Below are 24,722 nucleotides of genomic sequence, written 5' to 3'. Positions count from 1 at the left end.
CGATGATGTGTTCACAGCAGAGACAGGAACTCCCACTTTGAGACCGGATCCGTCCGCCGTCCTGTAAAATCTGTTATTTCAGCATTTATCTATTGCGACACTTTTTTGATTTAATATTTAAAAAGAGAAGCTTCTCCATGAAAAGATAATTGAACAGTTGCAGAAAGATACAGCATGTCCGTGGGAAAAAATCTGAAATTTCGGTATTTATGTTTTTCTCAGCTTGCTTAACAGGGTAAATTAAAATGGCCGACTCGGTCGTTGCAACTTTTTCGCTTCCACGACGTGGCGATGTCACATTTGAAATGCAACGCGGCGCCATTTTAGTTTTCCCCATTTTGAATTGAGCTTTTATTTCTGATCGCGATGAAGTATCACGCGTTGAGGTACAGTTTTGCAGTTAGACGCAAATAGCAAGAAGCGGGCAAATGAAAGTACAACCTACATTACCTATGCATTTTTATTCGTCTCTCTTACTAGCTAAGAAAAGTTGCAGAAATAATAAAAATAAACTTAAAAAATTATTATATAAAAGTATAAAGTGTTGAGCACCATATTACATTAAAATTGGAGTGAGGTATATATTCGTTTAATTATAATCTTTAGAGACACATGGCACGTTGTAACGAAGAAAGGATTTATATATTATCGTAAAAAAGTGTTGGTAACTAGAATTATGACATTTCGAAAAGAATACTTACTGTACATAGTAAAATATGAAAGCACAAACTTCTTTATCGGTTCCTATGTATATTCATTATATGTTAAATAGCATGTGTACGAAAAGCAATAATTTATGTGTGATTGCGAACAGAGCATTCAAATAAAACTCGATGACTTATGTATGTCGCGAAGGTGAGGGCTGATTCTTTAACACAGACCTTCAACTAGAAAACAATTTAGATATTTGCGTGTGTAGAATTAAAACGTTGAGCAAAATAGATCAGCTTAGGGACTCATTGCACAATCGGGAAAAATTGAAAAGGACTGGTATGTATTGCACAGTTCAAGTAGGTACATATGTCGTGATGTGTAGGATATCATATTGTTTGAAAAATCGCGTAATTTAGGTAGATACCTATATGTACAACAGTATAGATCCAACGTGACGAATACAATAATTACTGAAGGCTTTGTACAATTTACACATATATACTATATTTACACCAAATTATAAAAATCCACAGTTTTAGAAGAGGTATTATACATATAGGTTCAATAATATATAACTGAGACGGGCATAGTAAACACATTAAATATCACAGTTCAACCTTGGATATAATAGCGCCATGTTATATATTAGATATTACGTGAAACTGGTTTAGTTGAGTTTAATATTACCAATAACAGGCCTAGTTGTTGCGCACGGATATTTCAGGATATATTTTTACTTAATACATCGTGTCAACGACATCATCCCTTTTGTTGTGATGTAGAAATATTTAGAATGTGGCATTCGTTGACAGAACCTGTAGCATAAGAAGATTCAAAAAATATCACTTTAATTATGAATTATCGTTAAAAATGTAAAATTGCATAATTAGGCCTGGACTGTCAGTGCTTCTGTCGAAACAAAATAACGATTTTAGGCCCTAAATTTCATTTAAGATTATAATAAACATGTAAAACGTTACCCTAAAACAATAAATATTTATTTAGGTAGTGATCCTAAATGAGATATTTATATACACAGCAAAAAATATAATCTCACGAAACATCAACATTTTTAGTCCATCATTACGGTGCGTTTCAATTTTGGCATTTTGGGTATTATGTGGATGGTATTAGAGTGCATGTCGCATTCACGTGCGATTTGTATGCGGCGACTCCTCTTAGGATAAATGCACCTTTTGCCAACATTTAATATAACAGATAATTGAACGGATCGGTCGGCTCCTAACTTCACACAATAATCGATTTTGTTGCACTCGACTGATCGACAGGTATAGTTGAAACGCCATAATACCACGGAATAATGTAAAAAAAGTAATATTTTCCTACTGTAAAGCATCGAGACTTCTCAAAAACGTTGCAACTGATGCTTAATTAAAAATAGCCATTAAAATAAGCTGTTGTATAAATATCTAAAATTTACAATAAAACAGAAGAGGTTGGCGGTAGTACAGCATCCCACAATGTACGTTGTAGACGTAACCAACCTAATTAATCAACAATAAGCAATCAGTAAATGTAATCCATATTAATAAAATTTTCTATGACTTAAACCAGAAGAACTTCCGCAAATATAATGCACTAAATATACAAAAAATTCTATCATATACAAATGTTACTCATATATAAATATATTTTGCGGGCTTCTCCTATGGCGTCCGCTCTTCAATAATAAAATTGTAATAAACGATGAATTAAATATAACTTTTAAAAATGACCTAAATTTCCATATAACATACAATTGACATAAACGGATTCTTCACAGTGAGACAATACACCTATCGACTGATATCGACTAGCATTTGCTGTAATGCACAAGAACGAATATTACACATAGCCTACACACGCTTACTTAAATCCAGAAGCGTTAGTAGCTGGTAGCTGCCTAGTTAACGATCAGTTCTAGGAATAGATTAAAAAAATGGCAACTTTCAGTTATTATAATCAATTGGTCTCAACGTTAATTTTGAGAAAAAAATTGTGTTCAGGGATTCATAATACAGGGAGATTTACAACTTGAGAAAATTTCAGGATGAAGAATAAGGATCGAAATATATACATATATAATTGCAATTATTGTGAAGTATAGCTTTTTAATTATTAAAATCTTGCTAGAAGTTCATTAACACACCAAAGATATGTTTATTTTGAACCTTAGCATCTACCCTAAAAATTTCCTCCATAAGTTGTAAATCGCTCTGTACAATGCTAAAGTGAGTGCATATATCTTTGTTAAAGTACTGCGGGGCCTAATGTAATGGAAATAAAAATATTTTTAAATATTTTAGCTTTAATTTAATTAATAAGGAGGGGCTATAACTGTCCACTTAAGCTCCCAATCACTCATCATGGCTCCACTTCGACTTAAGTGTTTCTTAAAAAGTAATTTCCACGACTGCCGTGCAACTGGCCATAACTGTATTTTAATACGTCACAACATCTCAAGGTGATGATTCACAGCAAAACGAACTTCCGGACAAACAATTTTTCTCACTTTGCAATCGCCCAGCACATTCTCTTTCTCTTTTAAGACCTTTAACCCGTCCAAGATACCTACCTAGGCAACGTTAAATTATTCCAAGCCACTTTACAAATAAGAATTCAATATGACCACTAGGAGCCTGTCATTGTCACTGGAACAAATAACTGCCACTGACTGACAATGACATTGTTCCCGGAAGACATAAGGAACAATAATTATCACTTCGCCTTGGAATGGGTATCCTAAAGAGAAAATTATTACGTAATTACTCCTAGGTCTTTTAACTATGTACGTTCTCTTAAAGTAACCTTAATGTGTCTAAGACTGAGAGTGTAGAAAATTATTCTATATACTTCGACAATGTTGTGGCACATTATATACAATGTAACACTGTAACTTACTATTTTAACATCACTTCACGTTTCTTAGGAAATCCCCTGTTTTTACTTGACGTGGATCAGTAGAGGTAGACATCTATCCTATGTTATAGAGTTCTAGATGAAGGATTCATAAGAGATGAAAATTAGAATTTCGGTGAGGTTCGTTCCACCATCGGTGCTTGCTGCTAATCCCCGTCATCTTTTATTTTGATGTCGATTGTAGCCAGCTCTTCTTCGAAAGGTTGTTGCTGTTTATCCACAAAGTTTATACTTCCCGCCTTATACCAGACTATAACATCCACAAAGAACGCGCACAGTAATAGGGCTCCGGTTGTCCCTAGAAATCAATTAACTGAATGAGCTGCAAATTCAAAGTATTCAACGAAACAAGAACTGTTATTAAATTATATGTTTGAAAAGTTATTACATATGTACGTACATATATGCAAAACAATATTGTATCTATTGACGAGTGATGAGTTCTCACTCCAGGTATCTAAATGAGAAAAGGTACTTGCCATGATAAAACATCCGAAACGTGTCCGAGTCATATAACCCACAGGCCCCCTTTTCCCCGCAGGCCATTTTCCATATTCGACAGGCAGAGTCCACAACAGCCCCATATATTATAGGGCACGGAACGTTCCCGAACAATCCTATAGCAAATTGTATCAATCCTAGCGCCATAGCTTTGTCTTTCGGATCTACGCATCTCAAAATAAGGAGCATTGAGCCAACTTCTGAAGTCGAATGGACAAAAACGAAAATTGAGAACAAGACAATATAAGAAATGAAATTTCCACATTCTTGCTCGCAATAACCAATCGTTGCTTTGCCGTAGAGCGTGTTGTTAAAAGTTCCATTCGTTTGCCCCAAACACAAACAGTTCGAATATTCAATTATTTTTCCGTCTTTTTCTGTATAATTTTGACACCCTGCGTGGCATGGCGACATGTAGGTTTTACCGTCTTGGCCACAAATCGGTTGGAATTTATCAGCGACGCAGTTGCATTGTGTTTTGTTACAGCTGCTTATTTCGATGGTATTCATACTGAAAAAAAAACGAATATTATACAGAACGGACTCAAGACCCCCCCCCCCTCCCCACACCCTTCAACTGTCTAATTTTTTATATAGAGTGACCCAGTTTTATCCAGCCACGTTTAAAATTTAATTCTAGTAATCAAAGTAAACAAATTTAACTACATAAATTATAATTCTTTATCAATTCCGAGATATTGATGTTCAAAAAATGACTAATTTGTCTACGCTGCAACAGTTTTTAAGAAGTTGCAAATAAGATTTTTGCTTATTTCAAAACACTTTTTTTTTTGCCTAAAGTTTATAGAATAAAATTTGTTCGCTTTGAAGAGTAGAATCTAATTTTTGAACTTGGCTGGATAAAACTGGATAATACTGTAAATATCCATCACTCATATCAGATCGAAAATTTTACCTATTTTTATATTGTCGATGGTCGTGGAAAATCAGTCAGTCAGCCATCAGTGCCAACCCTAGATAATTTATTAAATTCTAACTTTCCACGGCCATCGAAGGTTCAAAAAAATACGTACCCTGACTCTGTCTTCAATTCGGCCAAATCGTTCATGGGACATCCGATAAACATAAGAGCGCCCATACCCATCGCATACACTATGGCTGTAAATGCTATCCAACCGGCGACAAATCTGGCATTTGGCTTCACTTTTAAAATAAATATTCCACTTATCACTATACCAACTCCCATTACGAGAATCCCTCCAACACCTACAAGTAAAAACACGTAAAATCCTGCCGTCTTGTGATCATGTTGTGTTTACCTGAAATCATATTTGCTGTGGGAGTTGGAAGTCTGAATTGAGATTCTAAATATTTTGGTAAAAACGTATATAATCCGGCGATCGGCAGAATGTGTAGTACACTACTGGCAGTTCTAAACATAAGAATATCGTTTTTCAGTAACCTTTTTACAGTCTTTGGAAAGTCTAAAAAGATCGAAACTTTCAAAAACCTGCAGCTAAAAGAGATTTAAAGCAGTACCTCTTAAGCTAGGGTGTTGCTTCTTGTCAGTAACATTTGTTCGAGGTCTATGTAAAGGCTTAACGTGAGGTAGTCGTTTGGGAAATGCAAACATGGCAATGGAGGCAAGCACCAACAAGCCCGAAATTATAACTAGGCCTAGCCACCATGCTCCAACCCATCTGGGATCGGATGAGTCAATTTTCGGATCAACCGATAAATCTGCATATACGCTGGTACACAGGGACCCAACTATGAAACCAAATGCGGGGCCCAAAATTCGGACTCCTATAGTTATGGCTAAAAATAAAAATGTGCCCGTCAGTTATTTTTCAATTTTTGCTCTGTTATTAAATAGATTTGTTTAATTTTACAGCGCCGCGTGAAGAGGTTAATTGTTCAAGAAGCAACTGATATTGTTTTTGAAGACACTGAAGAGATGATTTGAAAGAGTTAATAATGCAGCACTTCACGGGCTAATCTGACGGATGATAATTCCAGAGACACGGTGAGTAATATAAAAAGCATACAAAATTGTGACCTCACGGGGAGCCCACTGTCGGAATCTAATTGTCTCTTAAATTAACGAATTGATTTTAAAAACGATTCACCCTATCCCTTCATTTTTACCTTCGCCAATTTATTCGCAAGTTACGAAAAAGAGCATTAAAACCGTACCAAGTAGGTAGGTACGGGAAAGTGGAAGAAACCCATGACTCTTGTATTAACAACAGCAATACAACGTTTTATAATTTACTTTGAAACTGTAAATTCGAAACAGAGTGGCGAAAACTGAATGGTCAAAAATAAGTCACAGTTATACGGTTTACACTATTTATTAGCAGGTTCGTAACATCGCAAAATTCACATTTAAAATACGCCCGTGTAAAAGAATCTGTTTATAACAGTAAACGCCAAATTTTAATCTCTCCCATGTTCAATTAGACGTAAACTTTCGGACATCCGCTTGGATGAGTCTCTACTTAGGTATGAAAAGAACAATTTTCTATTGCTATGAATGCGCAAAAAGCGATGAATCAGTATTTTAAGTAAAGCTGACTTGCAAACGTACTTTTTAACCTCCGAAATAACAATCCTAGCTACAATTCATTAAATAACAGAACGTAACTAATGGCCGCAGAAGTCGAATAATGAAAGGAGCTTTTCCAAGTTAGTATAAATATGAAAACAATGGTGTATTCATTGACTCATAAATAACATATTCATACTGCGTTTTAGAAACAGCTATATAAATTGATTTTCACAATCACACAAGTGGAATCCATTACTAAAGTGCGACTTAAATACAACATAGCGATCGTATTAAAGTTGAAACTTTTATTAAAAATGTGGGATTATTTCATTATTTTCGCCGAAGTTGGCGCTGGTGGTCGAAAACAACTGAATACTTGTTTACACATTTACGTCATCATCAAAGATCTCTGGGCTGCAACTTTCAATTGTACCATTGTTTCTGGGACATCTTCGTAAGACTCTACCCGCCCAACATTAAATAATGTCAAGCACGTCATGAACTTATCAATACACCAAAAAATTTGCACCTACTCGGTAATCACTAAGTTCTTGGACTTCTATCGTGACATAGTTACACAACGGTTGAAAAAAATTTGTCCTTTCGAAGCTCGATAGTGAATGTTGATTTGTCTTGAATAGCTCAAATCTCTTAATTTATTGGCATTGAAGGCTATCTCTTCCCAATCGTTTTACAAAAAAAAAAAATCCACAGAAACTTCGATTTAAAAGACCTGACCTAAAATGTTCCCAAATAGGAAAAAAAAACAAAGCTCCTGAAATTGCTTTTTTAGTAGAAGGTCAGAGGTGTCGCCGTCGAGTCTGTGTGATGTTTTTTTCTCAATTAGTCTTCCATGAGCTGCCGATAAAGTGTGAGAGTAATATGTTGCGTGTAATAGGTGTAGAATGAAAAGTGTTTCATTTAATAGAAACAAATACCTGAACGAATTGCATTACATTAGACACCTGTTCGTTTGTTTAAGCTTCGTATAGGCCTGTATGTTTAACCGAACAATGAATCGGTCATGCAAATGTCAAATGACTGTCTAAAAGGGTACAAATTTTTAATAACCCTGTATAATAGGCCGGTCGGGTTATTCAGGTCTGGACGACTTGCTTGCAAATGTGTAGTTAAACAAAAATGAGAACAACCCCGCACTTTGTCGGAGCAAGTGAATTTCCATTAAAGCCTATGTATGTACGCTTGATTGTACGCAGTATGAATGAGAAACATGTTATCTGAAAATATTTCGTTTGTGCGTCAGGATATTTCCTAATAGCAGTTTATTGAACTTTTGTCGATATTTGTCTATTTGTTTCCAATAATATCTTGGGTTAATCGAGTAATTAACACAAATGATATTATTGAAAGCAAAACTAGGCCTTTAGATATTATTAGTTGATTTTCCGAATGGCCTACATGTATCACAGCTAACGTATTTGCCTTATTAGTCAAAAAAAAACTTGTTCTTTTAGGTGTTATCGTCTCTTGACTTTTTAGATGTTTTTTTTTCATTTAGATTCATACTCGTTCGAGTTTTGTACGAACGAATCCATATTATTAAGCGGAGATATGCTACTACAGTTAACATATTTGCTCTATCAGTCGAAAAACTTGTTCAATTAAATTGTTCTAGTTTCAGTGTACGACTTGTTGCATCTTTTTGCAGAAATTTTAAAGAAAAGTCATATTTTAAACTAAGATAAAGCAGTATTTTCTTGAGGAGGGACCTTAGGCTGTTGAAAGTTAGTAATTGGGAAGAGATTTCCTTCCTCATTCAAAAAATCCGTTTCTATCGTTTGTAATTACTCCTCAGTACTTTTTCGCGACTCAGACAAAACATATTGAATAACAGTAACTGCTTACCAAAATATAACGGTGACTGTTTGCTGGATATGTTATCATCCATATATGGTATACCCAGCGTGTATACTGCAGTCTGGCCCATACCAACACCAAGTAAACTAATAAAAAATATCGCCAACACGATATTTGTAACACTGGGCTGTATCTGGTGTCCGGGAACAACATCTTCATCATAACAAGTTTGAATTATATTAGGGGAAATATTCTCGTTAATAAAATCTGTGGTGTTCAATATGGTCTGTGCCCTGTTTTTAGAAAAGTCATCTAAATCTAGGTTTGGAGCTTTGCACACGTTAGGTTCCCTGAAATAGATTTCAAATTTCAGTTTAATGAGAATTGCATGGCCGAATATGCGGATGTTGATTTGAACCCATACGAACCTGATAATTCCTGTGAGATCATTTGCCTTTATAAGCTGTCTTCCATAAATAAAATGTGGAAGGGAACATGTAAAGCTGCTCACGGCAAATAATACCATTCCCCATGCAATCCATTTGGGTCTATGCCCTTGCCCACCATAATAAGTTAAAAGTAAAGACGAGCCGATTTGGCCCATTTCTGTCGCGCTCATAATAATACCTGAAAGAAGTTTTGTTTTTTTAACAAATACCTACATCTTCTAGCATTTTTGATTAATAGTCGCTTTACGCGTAAAAATCTGTTTTCCAATGAATTCTACTTTAAATCAATAACGAACATTTATGCATTTTGCCAAGCCGGCCCTGGCTGTTGCCGCTAAAACATGCAGTGAACAGTCCTGACCATGGACACTTTCAGAACGATTGAGGGTTTTACGTAGCCGCTATAGATATTTCGAGTGTGTTATTGGCTGTATAACAACGAGTGGATTTTTTTAGCATAGAGACAACGACTATGAGAGATTATTGGAATGAAAACGCAATCTTACCTGTTATTTTTGACTGAATTTGAAATAACTTTTCTATCGTTGTTATCGCACTGACGAAATACGTGTGGTACATGCCTTGGAGGACCCATGCCACACAAAACACTGCAAGAAACACCTGAAAATGGTTTATAAGCTGTATACGACGTGTTCAAATTGAGGATGTTCAGCATGGAGCAGACACTAATAAATACAGACTTGAAAAAATGTTGGTTTTTCGTCGCTCATTTAACCAAATCTGTATCTACTACTGTTTACGAGATTCTCATGCTCCACATCCTTATCTTGGAGACGGTATATTTAGCTAACAGCATATACAAATAAGAAAGCTCAATGTTAGGGCCTAACCTGTTTTGAGGCAAACATTTTAAGCCATTTAGGTGAACAAGGTCCCCACCCGCACTTTGTGTCACTTTCATCGTCACTCTCACTGTTCGTCGTAAGATCACAATTGGATCGGTGATTTTGTGATAAACGATTATTATGGCCGCCGTAATGGTCAGGAGAAGCTGTTAGTGATATTTGTTCGCAGGGCGTTTCGTTGTTCTCTTTGGACCCGTTTTGTAACGGACACATTTCGTCCAGAGATGTTCTATTGTTATTGCTCACTTTTGTCATCTTGGGATCATACTTGTCATCAGTCATTGGTTTTGCCTTTGCAGGATGTCTTAAGGGTTACAGGAACTTAGTTTTTCATGAGTGATGTGGCTCTGTTGATGGTTGGGGGCGGCTTTGATTTGCTGAAATGAAAGTTATTATTACGACTGTAACCCGTTGATTATTTGTTTAAAAATAAAGATAAGTTTTCAAGAACATATCAATTTACGTGGGTTGGTTCCACCTTTTTCATAAGGACGACAATAGAGGTATGGCAAAAAGCGAAATACTACTTGTGGAAAAGGGGACATCGCATATGAATCAATGACTGAATGAAAGAGGCCAGACCAGACACAAGAATGCCTCTACCATACATAGACCACAGGGGTGAGCTCATTGCGTCTCACCTAAGTGGAGTTACAGTAATTTCGTCACCTTGAAGCCATCGGAATGTATTGGCATGATATTTGAACTCATTGAGCTACAGGATTGGCCCTCCTAAACTTGTCGTATGAAGGTGTAGAGATGAAATGCACCGCTGGAAAACAGCACACGGAAGCCCTCGTGCTGTACAGGAAGGGAGTAGGTCGCGCCATTGGCACCCCCCGTGGGAAGTTTCGGCTTTCCATGGAGCCTTTAGAACTGTTGGCGCCAATTGGATTCATTGAAATGCCTACAAATTAAATTTTTGTTTGGGAAGCCTATCTGGTTATTATCCCACAAGCAAGGTCGTAATAGAATTGCCTAAATAAAATTAATAGTTCAGTTCGGCCACGAACAGGACATACATATTTATAAAGGAGCAGGTGCATCCGACCAAACCAAACCACTACAAAACAGACCACGATTACGCACAGACAAGCGACAACTGGAAAATGTGTCGATGCTAAATCTTGAGTTTACATCTAGTAAACGAACAGAAAATATTGAGTAAATAAGAGATAAGAAGGTAAAAGAAGCAGAACCTCGAATTACTCGGCATTTTCCAAACTCAGCCGACAGTACGTGATGACGACACAGAAAATGTATTTCCATATGCAGGCATTGCTGCGTTGCTCCATTAATGGCCCGACGTAGTCGGGTGTTCTAAAGTTGCCCGTGTAAAAGCATCTCAGTCAGTTCTGAGTTTGACTTTCGAGATCTATGAAGTCGATTTATAGTGCGATGTATTTGTTTGTTGTGCTATTTCTTTTTGTAAACGATTATAAACGTATTTATGGCACTAGATATTTTTTATTTCTTTCTTATTTAAAGGAACATTTAATAGATATTTTTTACATTTAATGAAGTGTGTTTAACAGATAAATTGAGACAACGAAAGTGAGTCACTACAAACGGTTACAATAAATGAACAATAATAATGTTGGTTCTGTTGCGTCTACAAGATGTTCCTTAAACATGCGGCACAAATTTTGGGGGAATATTTCTTGGGTCAAAATAAGAAAAGAAGTTCATTTCCGATATATTGTTTATGTCCTTGCATATATACCAGCTGATGGTAGGTAGTAATTCCATTATTTTAATTATTTTTTTTAACACAGGTCTTCGAGTGTGTATTTCAGAAACTATAAATGGCGTTCGAAACGAAAATCTTATTAAGGAATTTGACCAACAAAAGCAATTAAATATTTTCGCGATTGCAGCATTTCTGAGATATAACCGATGACCTCTGGAGCAAAAACATTTATTGCAACGGAAATGTTATTGACAATGGGTAAAATTCAAGAAGATGAATATTTCCATTGTCGTGTTATTGAAAAATAAATATTCCGCCACACTTTACTTTTCTCACTGGACATTCTTCCGAAAAGTCAATTACGTGATCGTCACGGTGAGCTAATTAAAATGTATTTGGGTTAAACGAGTAAGACAAAGTTTAAGTGCCCACCAGCTTGCCGTGAACAGTAAACCATCATATGTACATAACATATATATATACGCATTTTGAATTTGAATTTTTATTGATTTTATGTAGATAAGATCGAAATATTATGTTCCTTTCCATGTAAAATAATACGGGCATGGTAGTAAAATCTACCAGCGTCGTAGATAATGGAGGTGGTAGTGCCTACGCGATCTGCGAGTTCGAAAATAAAAGTTCAGTTAAAAAACTATTATTTACCATTATGACCAATAAAATGTTTTTATATCAATCACGACACTCAAATCAAAGGTATAATCTCATAGTGATGATTAATTATTAAACCCATCTCTTGGCCCGTTTATTATGATAAATCGACTTTAAATATGTATCTCCCAATTAGGGGGATACATATTTAAAGCCAGCTAACACAATCACTTTCATGGGAAATACCAAACTTTCTTCTTTGATAATATGTAGTTCTGTTGAGTTTTGCATATTCAAATGCTTACCAAATGAATAGAATACCAACTACCTTTTGTAATGTTTTATAACATATTAGAAACCGCGTACCAGTATAATAATACTGGGGAAACTGTATTAATTGCTTGGGAGAAGCCGCGATATACCTACCAACATATGAATAAAAATTTTGTTCGGTTAAATTTAGCAATTACCTGCTAGTAGGTACCTAATGTTGAAAATTAAAATAACGAAACATTCTAAATGTCAGATAACTTCGTTTAACAAATAGACAACACTTTAGGTTTCTACGGAAACTAAAACATTCCAACGAAATCGGAATGTTTTCAGTTATTATTACAAAATTTAAATTTTTTTCCAAAAATGCATATTTCTTAAATCGAGACAGATATCGAGTTGAATAAAAAATCAAAATGTTAAGAATGGATCAGATTTTGCAGAAAAGCATAATACCGTAGAATTTAGATTGCGAAATTGCTCTACAGGATGTTACAATTTGGGGTAAAAAAATATTTTTTATCTTCCTGCATATCTCGCTGTGTAAAATCTTGGCTCGAAAATGGAATAAAATTAATTAAAACCGGCACATTTATCTACATTTCAAAAAAAAATCTTTAAAAATGCTCGACGGAGGAAAAAGTTTCGATAAATTCAACTTTAAAAAAATTATGACTGTCCCAGATTTAAAGTCGGTGAGTGTATTTCATTCTAACTCTTTAGGGCCTGCGCCATTAGATATACCAACTGATGGCGAGAACCTAGTGACCTACGATTATAAGAACTCCTCACATTTGGGACCTAACAGTTATTGCCAATTTTTCACGTCTCAGAACGCTCCACATTTTTTGAATTTTGAAATTTTTCAATCTTAAACACTATTACAAAATATTACGTGTTGTGGCTTAATCTATCGTGACATAGGCCGAAATTAGAATGTGTGTCTTGACGTAGACTAAGAAGTTATTAAACGTTCGACTTTTACAGTGGCGTATGAAGAGAAAACGTTCAGGGGAGGGTGAAGAAAAGTTACGTTTCTGAAGAAAGATTAAATCAAATGTTCACGTAGTAATGCACGTTAAGGGCGACTCCATAACAGGAGCTTTAATAACACGTCACTGAAAAAAGATATGTACTTACTAAAAACGAAGTATGTAGATGTAATGTGGTGATCAATTATGAGCTTATGAGAGGAAGGTGGTGCCGGACAAGTTCAGTATTGAAAACTGGTGCCACAATCAATAAAATTGTTTTTGGAAGCCATTTCAGCAGTCTAAGCTGATCGGAAATGCAAAAAATGCCTTACGTGATGTATTTTAAATGAACAACAATTTTAAAATATTTAAATCTAGGTAGAAAAATCCCGAGACGTGAAAAACAAAACCTTGAATATAAAATGTCAATGCATCTCAATCCGGCGGCTTATTTAAAGTGTGCAGCATTTTTAAACTATCTGATTATGTAAATAATCGAACATTTAGTTTTATGGATCGATTTATTTTTATTCCGACTGGAAAATATAAAGCAGAGAATTTGAATTTCAAAGCGTTCTTTTTTGCTCGAGTATAGGTAAGACTTACGAAGGCCCTAGAACCCCCTAAATGAATTTGCATATCGACTTCAATGTTTTATCGGTAAATAACAAACAAAGTTTCGATCCGAAACAGTTTTTATTTTCATTGTGTTGCGAAAAATTCGTTAAACCAGGTCAGGATCACGTAACTTAATACGTTCCGAATCACGTACATGTCATCGGTTTAATATACAGGGTGTGTTCAGGTTTTAGTCGGACTAAATTTGACAGACGATAGAACTCGGAAACATTATCAGAAAAGTTCATATCAACTTGCCCGTTTTAAAGCTTCGTTACCGAAATACAGGGTGTTAAATTTTCAAATAAAAAAAAAATTATTTCACAGCTGCCTAAGTTTTTGAGATATCAATTTGAAATTTTGCAGGTGTACCACTATTTAGAATCCACACGATTTGATTTGACAAGTCGCTGTGGAAATCGACAGGGTGCTCCTTTTTCAGGGGTCAAGCTTCATTTTACTATCCCAAATTTTTTTGTGGGACGCCACTGACTGTCAGTGGCCTATGTTTTGAATTCCTTGTTTAATTTAGAAACGTTTTGTCTGTTGGATTTTTTTCGTATCTGTCACCGTTTTCCCGCCATTTGCAAATGTATCACTAATTAGCTGTAAAGGATTTTGGTTAGCGTAGCCATTACGCAAAAAAATTTCAGATGGCCATGTCGCCATGTCAACTGGAAACACGGGGGACGTTTTTTTAGTTGATTTGAAAGATTACATCAATTTTGTATTATTGATTACGCCGAGAAAATTCACTTCGAATGAATACATAGATATTCATTAATGAAGCTTGACCCCCGAAATAAAAGCACCCTGTAGATTTCCATAGCGACTTGTCAAATCAAATCGTGTAGATTCTAAATGGTAGTGTACCCGCAAAATTTCAAATTGACATCTCAAAAACTAGACAGCTATGAAATAAAATGTTTTAAAAATCTGAAACTTTAACACCCTGTATTTCGGTTATGGAGCTTTAAAACGTATAAGTTCATATCAACTTTTTTGATAATTTCTCCGAGTTCTATCGTCTATTAAATTTTCTAGATTAAAACCTAAAACACCCTGTACAGTCAGTCAAAGTGAAACTCATACATCTATATAATTTTATCTATAATTACTTTACATTTTTTCAATAATATAGCAAATTTTTCAGGAAATCGCATATGACAATTCATAATAAACAACAAAAACTACAAAAACTTCACATCATTTCTGCATAAACACTTTTCTAGCCAAAAATTTGAGGAACGGAATTTTTGTCAAAATCGAGTTCAAAATAAAATTCATACGTATTTGATGTGATTCTTTCATTGCTGTATTAACTGAAGGTACATAGTGATTCAACAAGAAAAAATTAAAAAGTTTTGTTCGTTTTTATTTTTATATATACCCCATATTTTTTTGAAATGGGGCGTCAACGTGGCCAAACAAGTGTTAGAGAACGTAAATTAGTAATCCACCATTTTAAAAAAGGAAAATCTTATAGACAAATAACTTCAATTGTTAATAGAAGTTTTGCTACAGTTTAAAGCATCATTAATCGGTTTAAAAAAGAAAATAGAGTGTTTACAAAGTAAGGGAAAGCCCGAGAAATTTTTTTAATTCTTACGATGAACACTAGATTTTACGAAAAATTAAGGAAGATCCGAAAATTTCAGCCCCTAAACTTACTGATGAAATTAAAAAGTATTTAAAAAAGAAAGTAAACCCTCAAACGGTTGTAAATTTATCAAAAAAACATAATTTTCATGGAAGAGTAGCTCGTAGAAAACCATGGATTAACAAAGCGAATGAAACAAACGTGTCGCTTTTGCAGAAAATTATGGAGGAAAGGATTTTAATTAGTGGAAGAACGTTATTTTCACAGACGAATCCAAATGAATAGATTATAGAATATTTGGTTCGGATGGACAACATTGGGTATGGCAAAAACCCAACGAATCACTTAAAGAAAAAAACTTACGTGCCACTGTTAAACACGCCGGTGGTTTTGAATATGTTTGCAGCAGATCCGGGAAAATTGCACTTTATCGAGGGAATTATCAATTGAGACATGTATTTGAACATTTTTAAATAAAGTGCCGTTTCCTTAGGTTTGGAAAATAGGTTTATATTTTATTAAGATAACGACCCAAAGCATAGAGCCCACAAAGTTCGATCATGGTTACTTTACAACTGCCCAAAAGTGATAGACACTCCTCCATGAAATCCGGACTTAAATGTAATTGAAAATTTATGGACTTGTTTAAAAAAGGCAATCAGGAAACATAATATTTCTAATAAAGAACAACTTAAGAAACAAACACTTCAAACAGAATGGGACAATGTTGAACCGAATTTTTGTGAAAAATTTGTTTCGTCCATGCCTAATAGGCTAAAAGACGTGTTAAAAAATAAAGGTTTTCCTACTGTTTATTAAGTTCCTTTTTATACAGGGTGTTTCAGGAGGAGGTTTACAAACTTCAACATGTTATTCTACATTTAATTTTAAGCAAAAAAAGCTCCTACAAACATATGTCCAGAAAGGCTTCTTTAAGAAAAACGGGCGATAAAAGTTAATTTTGAAAATAATTTTTTTAAAGTATTTTAAAAATAGTTGTTGGTATTTTAAAGAAATTTGGCAGAGAAGACTTTGTCATTAAAATACATCTTTTGCAATGAAAGTAAGTAAAATCTGTAAGCAGTGGCGTGCGTACTACCAATTGTTACAATTAAATAGAAAAAAAATGGGACGTCATTATTTTTTTAAACACGATTTCTTGATTTTTTAAATTCCCAACCATTTTACTAAAACAAAGGTCTCTCCACCATTTATCATGTCGTTTTCGAGAAATAAAGCAATTTATTATTTTCATGATTTTTCCCCTTCACGGGAAATAGCCAATAGGCTGTGAAGTAAGAGCAGTAAGATTATCAAATTGTCGTATGTATTATGATAGTTAACATTTAAACATTTTTAAATTTATTTTGAACGCAGTAATACGTTTATTATTACGTTTTTCTGTCGCCCTGTATATCCTAAACGAAGCCTTTCCTTTATAGGAACTTTTTGCTTAAAATTAAATGTATAATAACATATCGAAGTTTGTACCGCTCCAGAAACACCCTGTATTTGTTATCCATATTTTTTATGTATGTATGAGTTTCATTTTGATTATGTGAATAACTTAATTTAAGTTACTGATTTGTTAATTAATAATTAATAGAATATATTTGTTATTTATGTTATATTTGAGAATATTTGTAATTTATATTATGCAATCAAACAGTTTTCAGTTGTTACGGTTAGGATTCTTAAATTATTAGCATTAAATGATAAATATTAAGGTGTGTGAGTTTCACTTCGACTGACTGTACATAATTAGTATTTTATAAGGGACACAGGTTCGTTCAAAGATATTGTTTTCAAAATTTCATTACTTTTACTGAAATATGCAAGCAGGTACATGTATGAATAACGACCAACTAAAAAACGTGGCTTCACTAGTAAAAGTGGCTCTTGGTAAATTAACCAACGAAATACTTAGATAATTTGAAATGCCTATTGCACATATTAACGATAATGGGAGAGATAGTATTAGTATAAGTAAAAGTAAAAATCCGGCATCGCTGCAACACGTTTGCTTATGCGCACATACTCAATTATAACCAGTAATTTTTTGCCCTACTTTTCTTTATATCTCTTATTCGGCCAACATCGGTTGTAATATCTCTTATTAATCCTGTCGTGGGCTATAACAATTGTTATTTGGGTAAAGCATTTTTCAAAAAAACATGTCACATCCTTTTGCTAATGGAATGTCGCAGGCTGTAATCGGCAACAATTTCACTTTTAATGAGCGCGCATCAGCTTTTAATTCATGTGTTCGTTAGTTTTATAATGTCTAACTATAAAACCTCCAATTTATACTTTTTTAGTATAAAATTGGGGTATCGATTTTTTCCGTGCATGTATTTTTGATGCACTCCACGTACTGCATTACTATGTAAAGGTACCTTTTTTAAATAACTTTCGATTAGTCAGAGAAATTACGTGATCGTTAATATATTTAAACCTCTAGAAGAGATGGTCATTTTAGAAGGATTTCACTTAATATGTTCATAATCATCTTTTATGCATAATTTTCGAAATATTTATGTTTTAATAATATCGGGCGTATGCTACGCATGAACTAAGGCATAATATTGCATAGTTCGGCCTACTTAGATACTGAAAACATCTAAGTAGGCCAAACCTTACCGCTTATTTCATTTGTTTTATGTTGTTCCTTAGCCAACTAAGAAGATTTCAACATAATAAATAACAATAATGATTTTCAGATTTTTTTACAATATCTCTTATATGCGAGATGATTTAGGTTAAATAAGAATTTAATTATAAAATTTGTTGCGATTAATTAAAATTATAAAGAAAAAATTAAGGGAGGCGTCAATGGTAAGCCTGAGAAGAAGGAATTAGGTAGGCGAAGAAGACTTTTCCATATGCATGTTTGCCGGGTTTTTTTTCTCGTTTAGCGTCCGTCTTTTTCACGTTCGCATACTTACCTAGACATTGCTGTTCATTGAGCCTTTACAATAATTGTAGATTTTACCGGGCACCTATGTATGTACATCACGCCACACAGCTAGACAAACACCTGGGCCAGAATTATCGCTTGAAAAAGGTATCTTCAGGTTGCATCGAAATAAATAAGATTAATAAATACACAAGATCTCCGAATGCCAAGACAATATATTAAAGAGGTTTTAACGAGTCACGACCAAATTATAATTCAGTGGAATAGTGTTCAAAATGCAAAAGAACCAGTTTCGTTTAGTTGAAAATACGAATCTCCCCAAATATCTCGCTTGTTATGGGACAAGTAGAATTAATTTAAATTGAGGGTAAAGTCAAGTTGTGACGTCTGGTATGGCGACACATGTGGGTACGCAATGCTTAGATGGGCACCACGCAAAACTAAGCCATTGATTTATTTTTGATGAATTTTAATGGTGGTATTATAACTCAGGATTACTGTATAAATGGCGTAATTGAAAACTAACTTATCGGACGAGCCCTATACAGGGGGGTCCCAAAAACAAGTCTACCAATGAGCATTGGTACCAGCGGGTAAAACAAAGACCGCTTGGGCCAAATTTATCAGCTAAACAATTTTCAACAAAATCAGTTTCATGCAATTTGTCGTAAATGTTATTTTTTCGTGGGCTACACAAGCAGTTTAATTAATTGAAAATATCGCGGAAACGAACAGGAATGTGAGTTTCAGCGAATCGGAATTCGTAAAAATGTTGAAGTTGTCGACACTGATAAAAAAAAATCGACTTAACCATCTAGTTCGCCATAGTTTGCTCCACTTCTTTAGCATCGACTGCCCTGCCGAATCAGGAGCTGCATTATTAAACGATTCTTCAATGCCAACGACCAGTCCTACCACAATGTCCCCTGTTGTGAATTCATGCAAGACCATCCTGACAAGGTTGTTCAGTGTCAGATCAGTCAATTTACCGCTTTGACAAGCATACTAATGTGTGTTGAGACGCTCTATTATCGCCTCTTGTCTGTGTGGAAGTCATCAACGGAACGACGTTATTTTCCAAACTTCTCTCGGTATACAGTGTGTCTTAAATAGGTATGTCTAGCAGTCGAAAAAAATTGATATTCGGTCCGTATTCTATAAATCTGCGGGCGTACAAGGAGTTCTATCTAGAACTGTTACTTCTTCGAGTCAAAAAAAGAGAGTCATCACTTATGAGAGTGATTCACGATAATAAAAGTTGTCAAAAAAACGATATTACCTATAAACACAAAACATTAAGATCTGCTCAGGAAGGCGAGAATTCCTCAGTTTTCACCTAAAAAGTGTACTATCAAACTCGTATTTTTAGATGGGAAAATTAAAAATATATGTTTGAGTTGCGGCCTCGAAACACTTTTATGAAAAGTGAAGAATAATGTGCAAATCATAACGTTGTACCAACAATTTGTTACACTCACTTACTTAACAAGCAATTATTTCTGATATTATTTTAGTAACTGATTTCAATTCTAAATAATTCATAACAAATGTGTGTATTTTGTACGATCTACGTTTTAGCTCACAGGACTTCTGAGCCGATTCCCACCATAACACATCTAGCCCGAACTGGAATTCAGTATTTAATTCAAATGATTTCACTCATTTTTAGGTCACGTTACATTTAACATTAAATGTTTTGATGATAACAAGTGGGTTTGTTTATTGTGGAGTTTACTGCATTCAATCTTATAACGAGGCTCAATGTGAATTACAGAAGCCGCTTGTTTTTCCATGGATAGTTTACTCTGAGTTAAGAATGTACTTATCATTTGTTATATTGCCCATTATCAGTAGTATTCATCACAATAAATTTGTTCAGCGCCTGCCGTGAACAATAATTGCTATAAAGGGCAAAGACACCTTGTACAAGCAAAGGAAATTATTGTTTTATTATCAGGTTTGTGTACATACATACACCAGTTATCTACAATTAGCTGTTGGCACTGCACAATAGCTACATGCGAATATTATGCCGAAAAGTGAGCTTTAAAGCAGGCGTCAAAATGCGCTATATCTTATCGAAATTCGATCTTGGACATTATACCAATGCAGATATAATTGTGGATAATAACCATAAAACCAAACTTTTTCGGATTCAGTTCAAATAGAAATTCAACAAATACAAAATATCTCGTTGACCTCCAGAGCAGACATTTATTTGCAATGCCGACTGGGTAAAAATATTAGATCAGGTTTGCACGTATGTAATTTACATCATTTTTAATGTTTACCTTTACACATCAAACATTATGAAATAATTACGTATTATGGCAGTTTTCACGTAGACGTAGTTTTTTACGCCAATTTACTCGACGCCTCTCAACCCTTTTCAGCAAACAATTCAAAAGAACCTTTTTTTATGGGCAAAGCTAATTGAGTCATGACCCGTTTTGAAAGGTTCTCCTACCTTAGCGAAGTTTCCAGAGAGGTGCAATCCACTTACTAATTCATACACATGCTTTTCGAGGTTCTAATTTTTTTGTCAAGCGAATAGGACACACACTAGTTATTTAATAGCGAACCCGTGACATGATTACTTTGGCCCACAACATTACGGAAAGAATAATTAATACTTTATTATAGTATGCCATGCATCACTTATTACATAGCTACCGTAATAAAAAGAGGAAGCGCGTACTTTTATATAAGAAACGTGAAATAAACGCATGCTCGTGAACGTAACAACACCTGATAAGTATCTAAGGATTCTTTTCCTTAACACTACTTTTAAAGAGATTTAGACGTATCGACGTTGATTGGCGTTAAATTCATTCACCGACTGCTTCGCCCTTTTGGTAATGATGCCTGGAGTTTTCAAATTGGATTTTTAGCCTCATTTTCATCTTGAATTCACTAACATATTACACTGCTATTGATTTGTGCCGTTACGGCCCTGTTTATAACTGTATTCTTATCATTTTACTACTCGGTATTGAGCCGTGATATAAATTCTAAAGATTTCGATTTGAGCTTGAAAAAATGTCTATGACAGGTACTCCTTGCGTACCTACCTGCGAAGTATTTCTTTCTTCTTGATTTAAGGCTACGGGTTTTCGATAATACGGAAACTACATTTAATAATGCTACCTCACCTCGCTTAGAATCTTCATGGATTTTCATTAGACAGCGAATCCGCACATTCGTCCTGTTTCACCGTCTAATGTTCTTGATGCAACAGTAAAAAGATATGTTACCTTATTTGCTTAGAAGTAAATGGTCTTCACTTCGAACATCAATTGAATTGTATTTTTCCTTTGTAATGTTTCAGTTAAATATTATCTATAAGCAGAATGTGTTTCTAGTAGAGCCCTATTTTGAATCAAATTGCTCATTATTTGAAAATCTGTTCCTTGTCGCCAAATTGCGAAAATATTAAGAATGCCTGAACGTGTTAGTTTAATGTCCTGGGACACCCTGTAGACCACGCTTTTTCTACGTCTCGTCTTAATGTTTGTTTGTTTTACCCCGTTGCTATGGTTACGCTTGCGTTACGCGTTAAATAAGTTTATTACTTTACCGTTCCGCTCGCAAAGTACATACGAATCTCTCCTTAAGTTTGCGTTGCATGTTCAGCGAACACCCAGTATAAAAAAAGGGTGATTCAAAATTGAATTTTTTTTTAACGTCAAATGAATTGTTATTTGCAAACAGCTATATTTATGGACATTTTAATTTGTTGGCTTTCTTCTCGAAAAACTTTAAGGCTTAAAATGATCTAGCCTCGTTTTAAGAAAAATAGACCTCAGGCGGCAACACCTGACGTTGACCCAAAACCGAGAATTTAATTTAACATTAACAGCAATCCATATTAAGTTTAGTATACTGAGTAATAATTTTGCCATTGCCGCTGTGTTGGCAAAATGTCTTGAATGTATGTAAGTAGGTAGGTTTAGATCGATTCGAGATACGTACACACATCCAGTCAATATACCTAATAAATATTCGTAACACAGGTGTCCAGGTATGTTAAAATAACGTTTATTACTTTCAGTTGACCTATTATTGTTTTATTACTCATAACATCGAATTCTCCATATGGCAATACTGACATGTGATGTATAATGTCCTGTAAAATCCCAACTGAGAAGCGAATAGACGTGTAATTATTTTCTAAAGAAAGGTTTCACGAGTATTTTGGTACGACGTGAAAAAGTTTAAAGAAAAAGACGTTTTTCTGCGGTACAAAAAGAAGAGACTCTGAATACAAAAGGTGAAGAGTGACAACACGGCAGACGCATCATGCCCGCGACTCCGCGACCGCTTCTCGATCGTTGTTCCTAAAAACAGTAGACTTGAAGGCGAAAGTGGAAAACGAAATGAAATATAAATAACTTTTACGTTAAGATTTTTCATGTAGGAATTTGGAATTGTTCTTCGCCGTCATGAGCGGCAAGTGCGATTAATTTAGACGTGCCTTAAAATACTCTAAAACCTCACCTCAGCTTAGCCGGTTCATAGCCCCGAAAAATATATAAGTGGTAACATTGGCATTAAAGTAGTGCAGATCAGGGTGCGACGAGGGTTGCAGAGCGAACGCCTCGCATTTGCCTATTTATGACCTCCGAATTAAAGTCAATTGTGTCAACCTTGAATCCCTCCAAGATGAAAACAAAACTATATAATTACGACACACAGCCAGAGGAACGTGACGTAAAATAATACGCGACGGGAGCGACCGAACGCGAATTGAAAGCGACTAAATGCGGCTGGTTCAGACTGGGCCCTCGTAGGCTACCGACCTGATCAGATCAGGCCCGGCCCCAGGCTAAGATGGGACTCCCTGCCCCGCTCTTTATTTAATATAATTCCATTTTTGATTGTAGATTTTGGGTTTAGTTTCTCTCGTGCTCGTGACTACGATTTACTCCTTCCCTTGTACATAACCTATTTTTTCCCGGTGGTCGAAAATAGCCTTTTAATCGCACAAAACGAACTGTAAAATAACGCTTTAACTCCCTAGGCATTGAAGGTTTTTTCGATAAGTGGAAATTTCCCAAAGCTCCGACCGTGCTCTATGCATCTACCATACCGCACATTCGACGTGTTTCCAGTATTTCGAAAATATTTTATGGAAAGGACCTCTTATGTGATATATTACTCGCAAATAACATTTAGTGCAATGGCGAACGAATTTAATTTGCGTTCTGATTCGATTACGCATTTTCGGATTTTTCAATATACCTTCTTACCATCCATTTGGATAACAACAATTTTTAAAGATAACCAATCAATGTACTTGCACTTACACTTCAGAACAAGTATTTCACTTTCTTCAAGCACAGATGTGCATACAACCAATCTCTTTGAAAAGGCGTAAGTGTACTAAGCAAGATTAGATAGTATTATGAATTACCGATGACTATTTATTATGTCCGATTCCGTAGTACGTAAAATAGGAGCTACTACGTGAATGGAAAATTTGGAGCTCCAAAAACTTAAAATTCATGAAAAATATGTCAAAAATGACAATTTAACCTAAAATTGCCACTTACGCCACTGGCTTTTTTGTGACCAAATTTGCGAACTTGTCTGTGCTTTTCGGTATTTCAAAGCCATTTTTAACAAAATTTTTATTGTGTGATAGTTTTTGCAGCAGCGAACTTTCGAATCACATGTGAGAATTTCATGCTCAGACTAGGAACTAGGAAATTTGGTAATAAGTCGTTTTGTTAACAAACTGTTTACACAATATCTCTTGCTATAATTCGTGATATAAAATGCTAAATGAAACATCTCAACTATATGATGAAAGGCATCCTGTGATTGTTAGTTACCACCCCTGGTACGGTCATAAGTAAACGCATTACTTCATTCGCGCATCACGCATCACGCATCACCAATGGCGACAGGAGATCTGACAGCTGTAGTTGACTGTCACAGAGCCGACGTTCACGAAGAAACATAAATGATTATAGCATGGTACATAAAACCCTATCAAGCATATTAAATAAATTGCATATTTACGCATTTTACAATGAATTGCAAAAGATCGGTTGTGCAAAAATAAAACACAATTACATACCCTTAATATTATCCTTAATGAAATTCTTTGCAGCCAATTAAATTTCAAAATGCGTTTGTCGTAACAAAAGCTCGACTTGAATTCTTCATGTCACTTTGGCCCAATGAATTGAATACCAAATTTGCACACGTTGGAAAGAAATTGCCGAGAAGGAATTGAAATGATTTCACTGAACATTTTATTATTTTTCTACGTCGAACGTTTGCTTCACGTTTCTTCCTGATTAAAAATCACTTT

The 24,722-nt window shown here is 35.0% G+C and overlaps 1 protein-coding gene across 1 annotated transcript; it reads right to left on the bottom strand.

Moving 5' to 3' along the window:
* Nucleotides 1-442: 442 nt before the first annotated feature.
* Oatp74D (Organic anion transporting polypeptide 74D) lies at nucleotides 443-23,178 on the bottom strand. The gene is made up of 10 exons (XM_066392823.1): nucleotides 22,901-23,178; nucleotides 9,705-10,096; nucleotides 9,360-9,474; nucleotides 8,833-9,031; nucleotides 8,453-8,754; nucleotides 5,575-5,853; nucleotides 5,355-5,519; nucleotides 5,109-5,301; nucleotides 4,053-4,585; nucleotides 443-3,871 (listed from the first exon to the last, which is right to left on the bottom strand). The coding sequence occupies exons 2-10, from the start codon at nucleotides 9,999-10,001 to the stop codon at nucleotides 3,720-3,722; spliced, it is 2,235 nt and encodes a 744-aa protein (XP_066248920.1). The 5' UTR covers nucleotides 10,002-10,096; nucleotides 22,901-23,178; the 3' UTR covers nucleotides 443-3,719.
* Nucleotides 23,179-24,722: the final 1,544 nt, after the last annotated feature.

This window comes from Euwallacea similis, chromosome 8, assembly GCF_039881205.1.
Source record: "Euwallacea similis isolate ESF13 chromosome 8, ESF131.1, whole genome shotgun sequence".
Taxonomy (NCBI): Eukaryota; Metazoa; Arthropoda; class Insecta; order Coleoptera; family Curculionidae; genus Euwallacea; species Euwallacea similis.
Note: the sequence above shows the minus strand (reverse complement) of the source record. Positions and strands in the feature narration are given on the sequence as shown.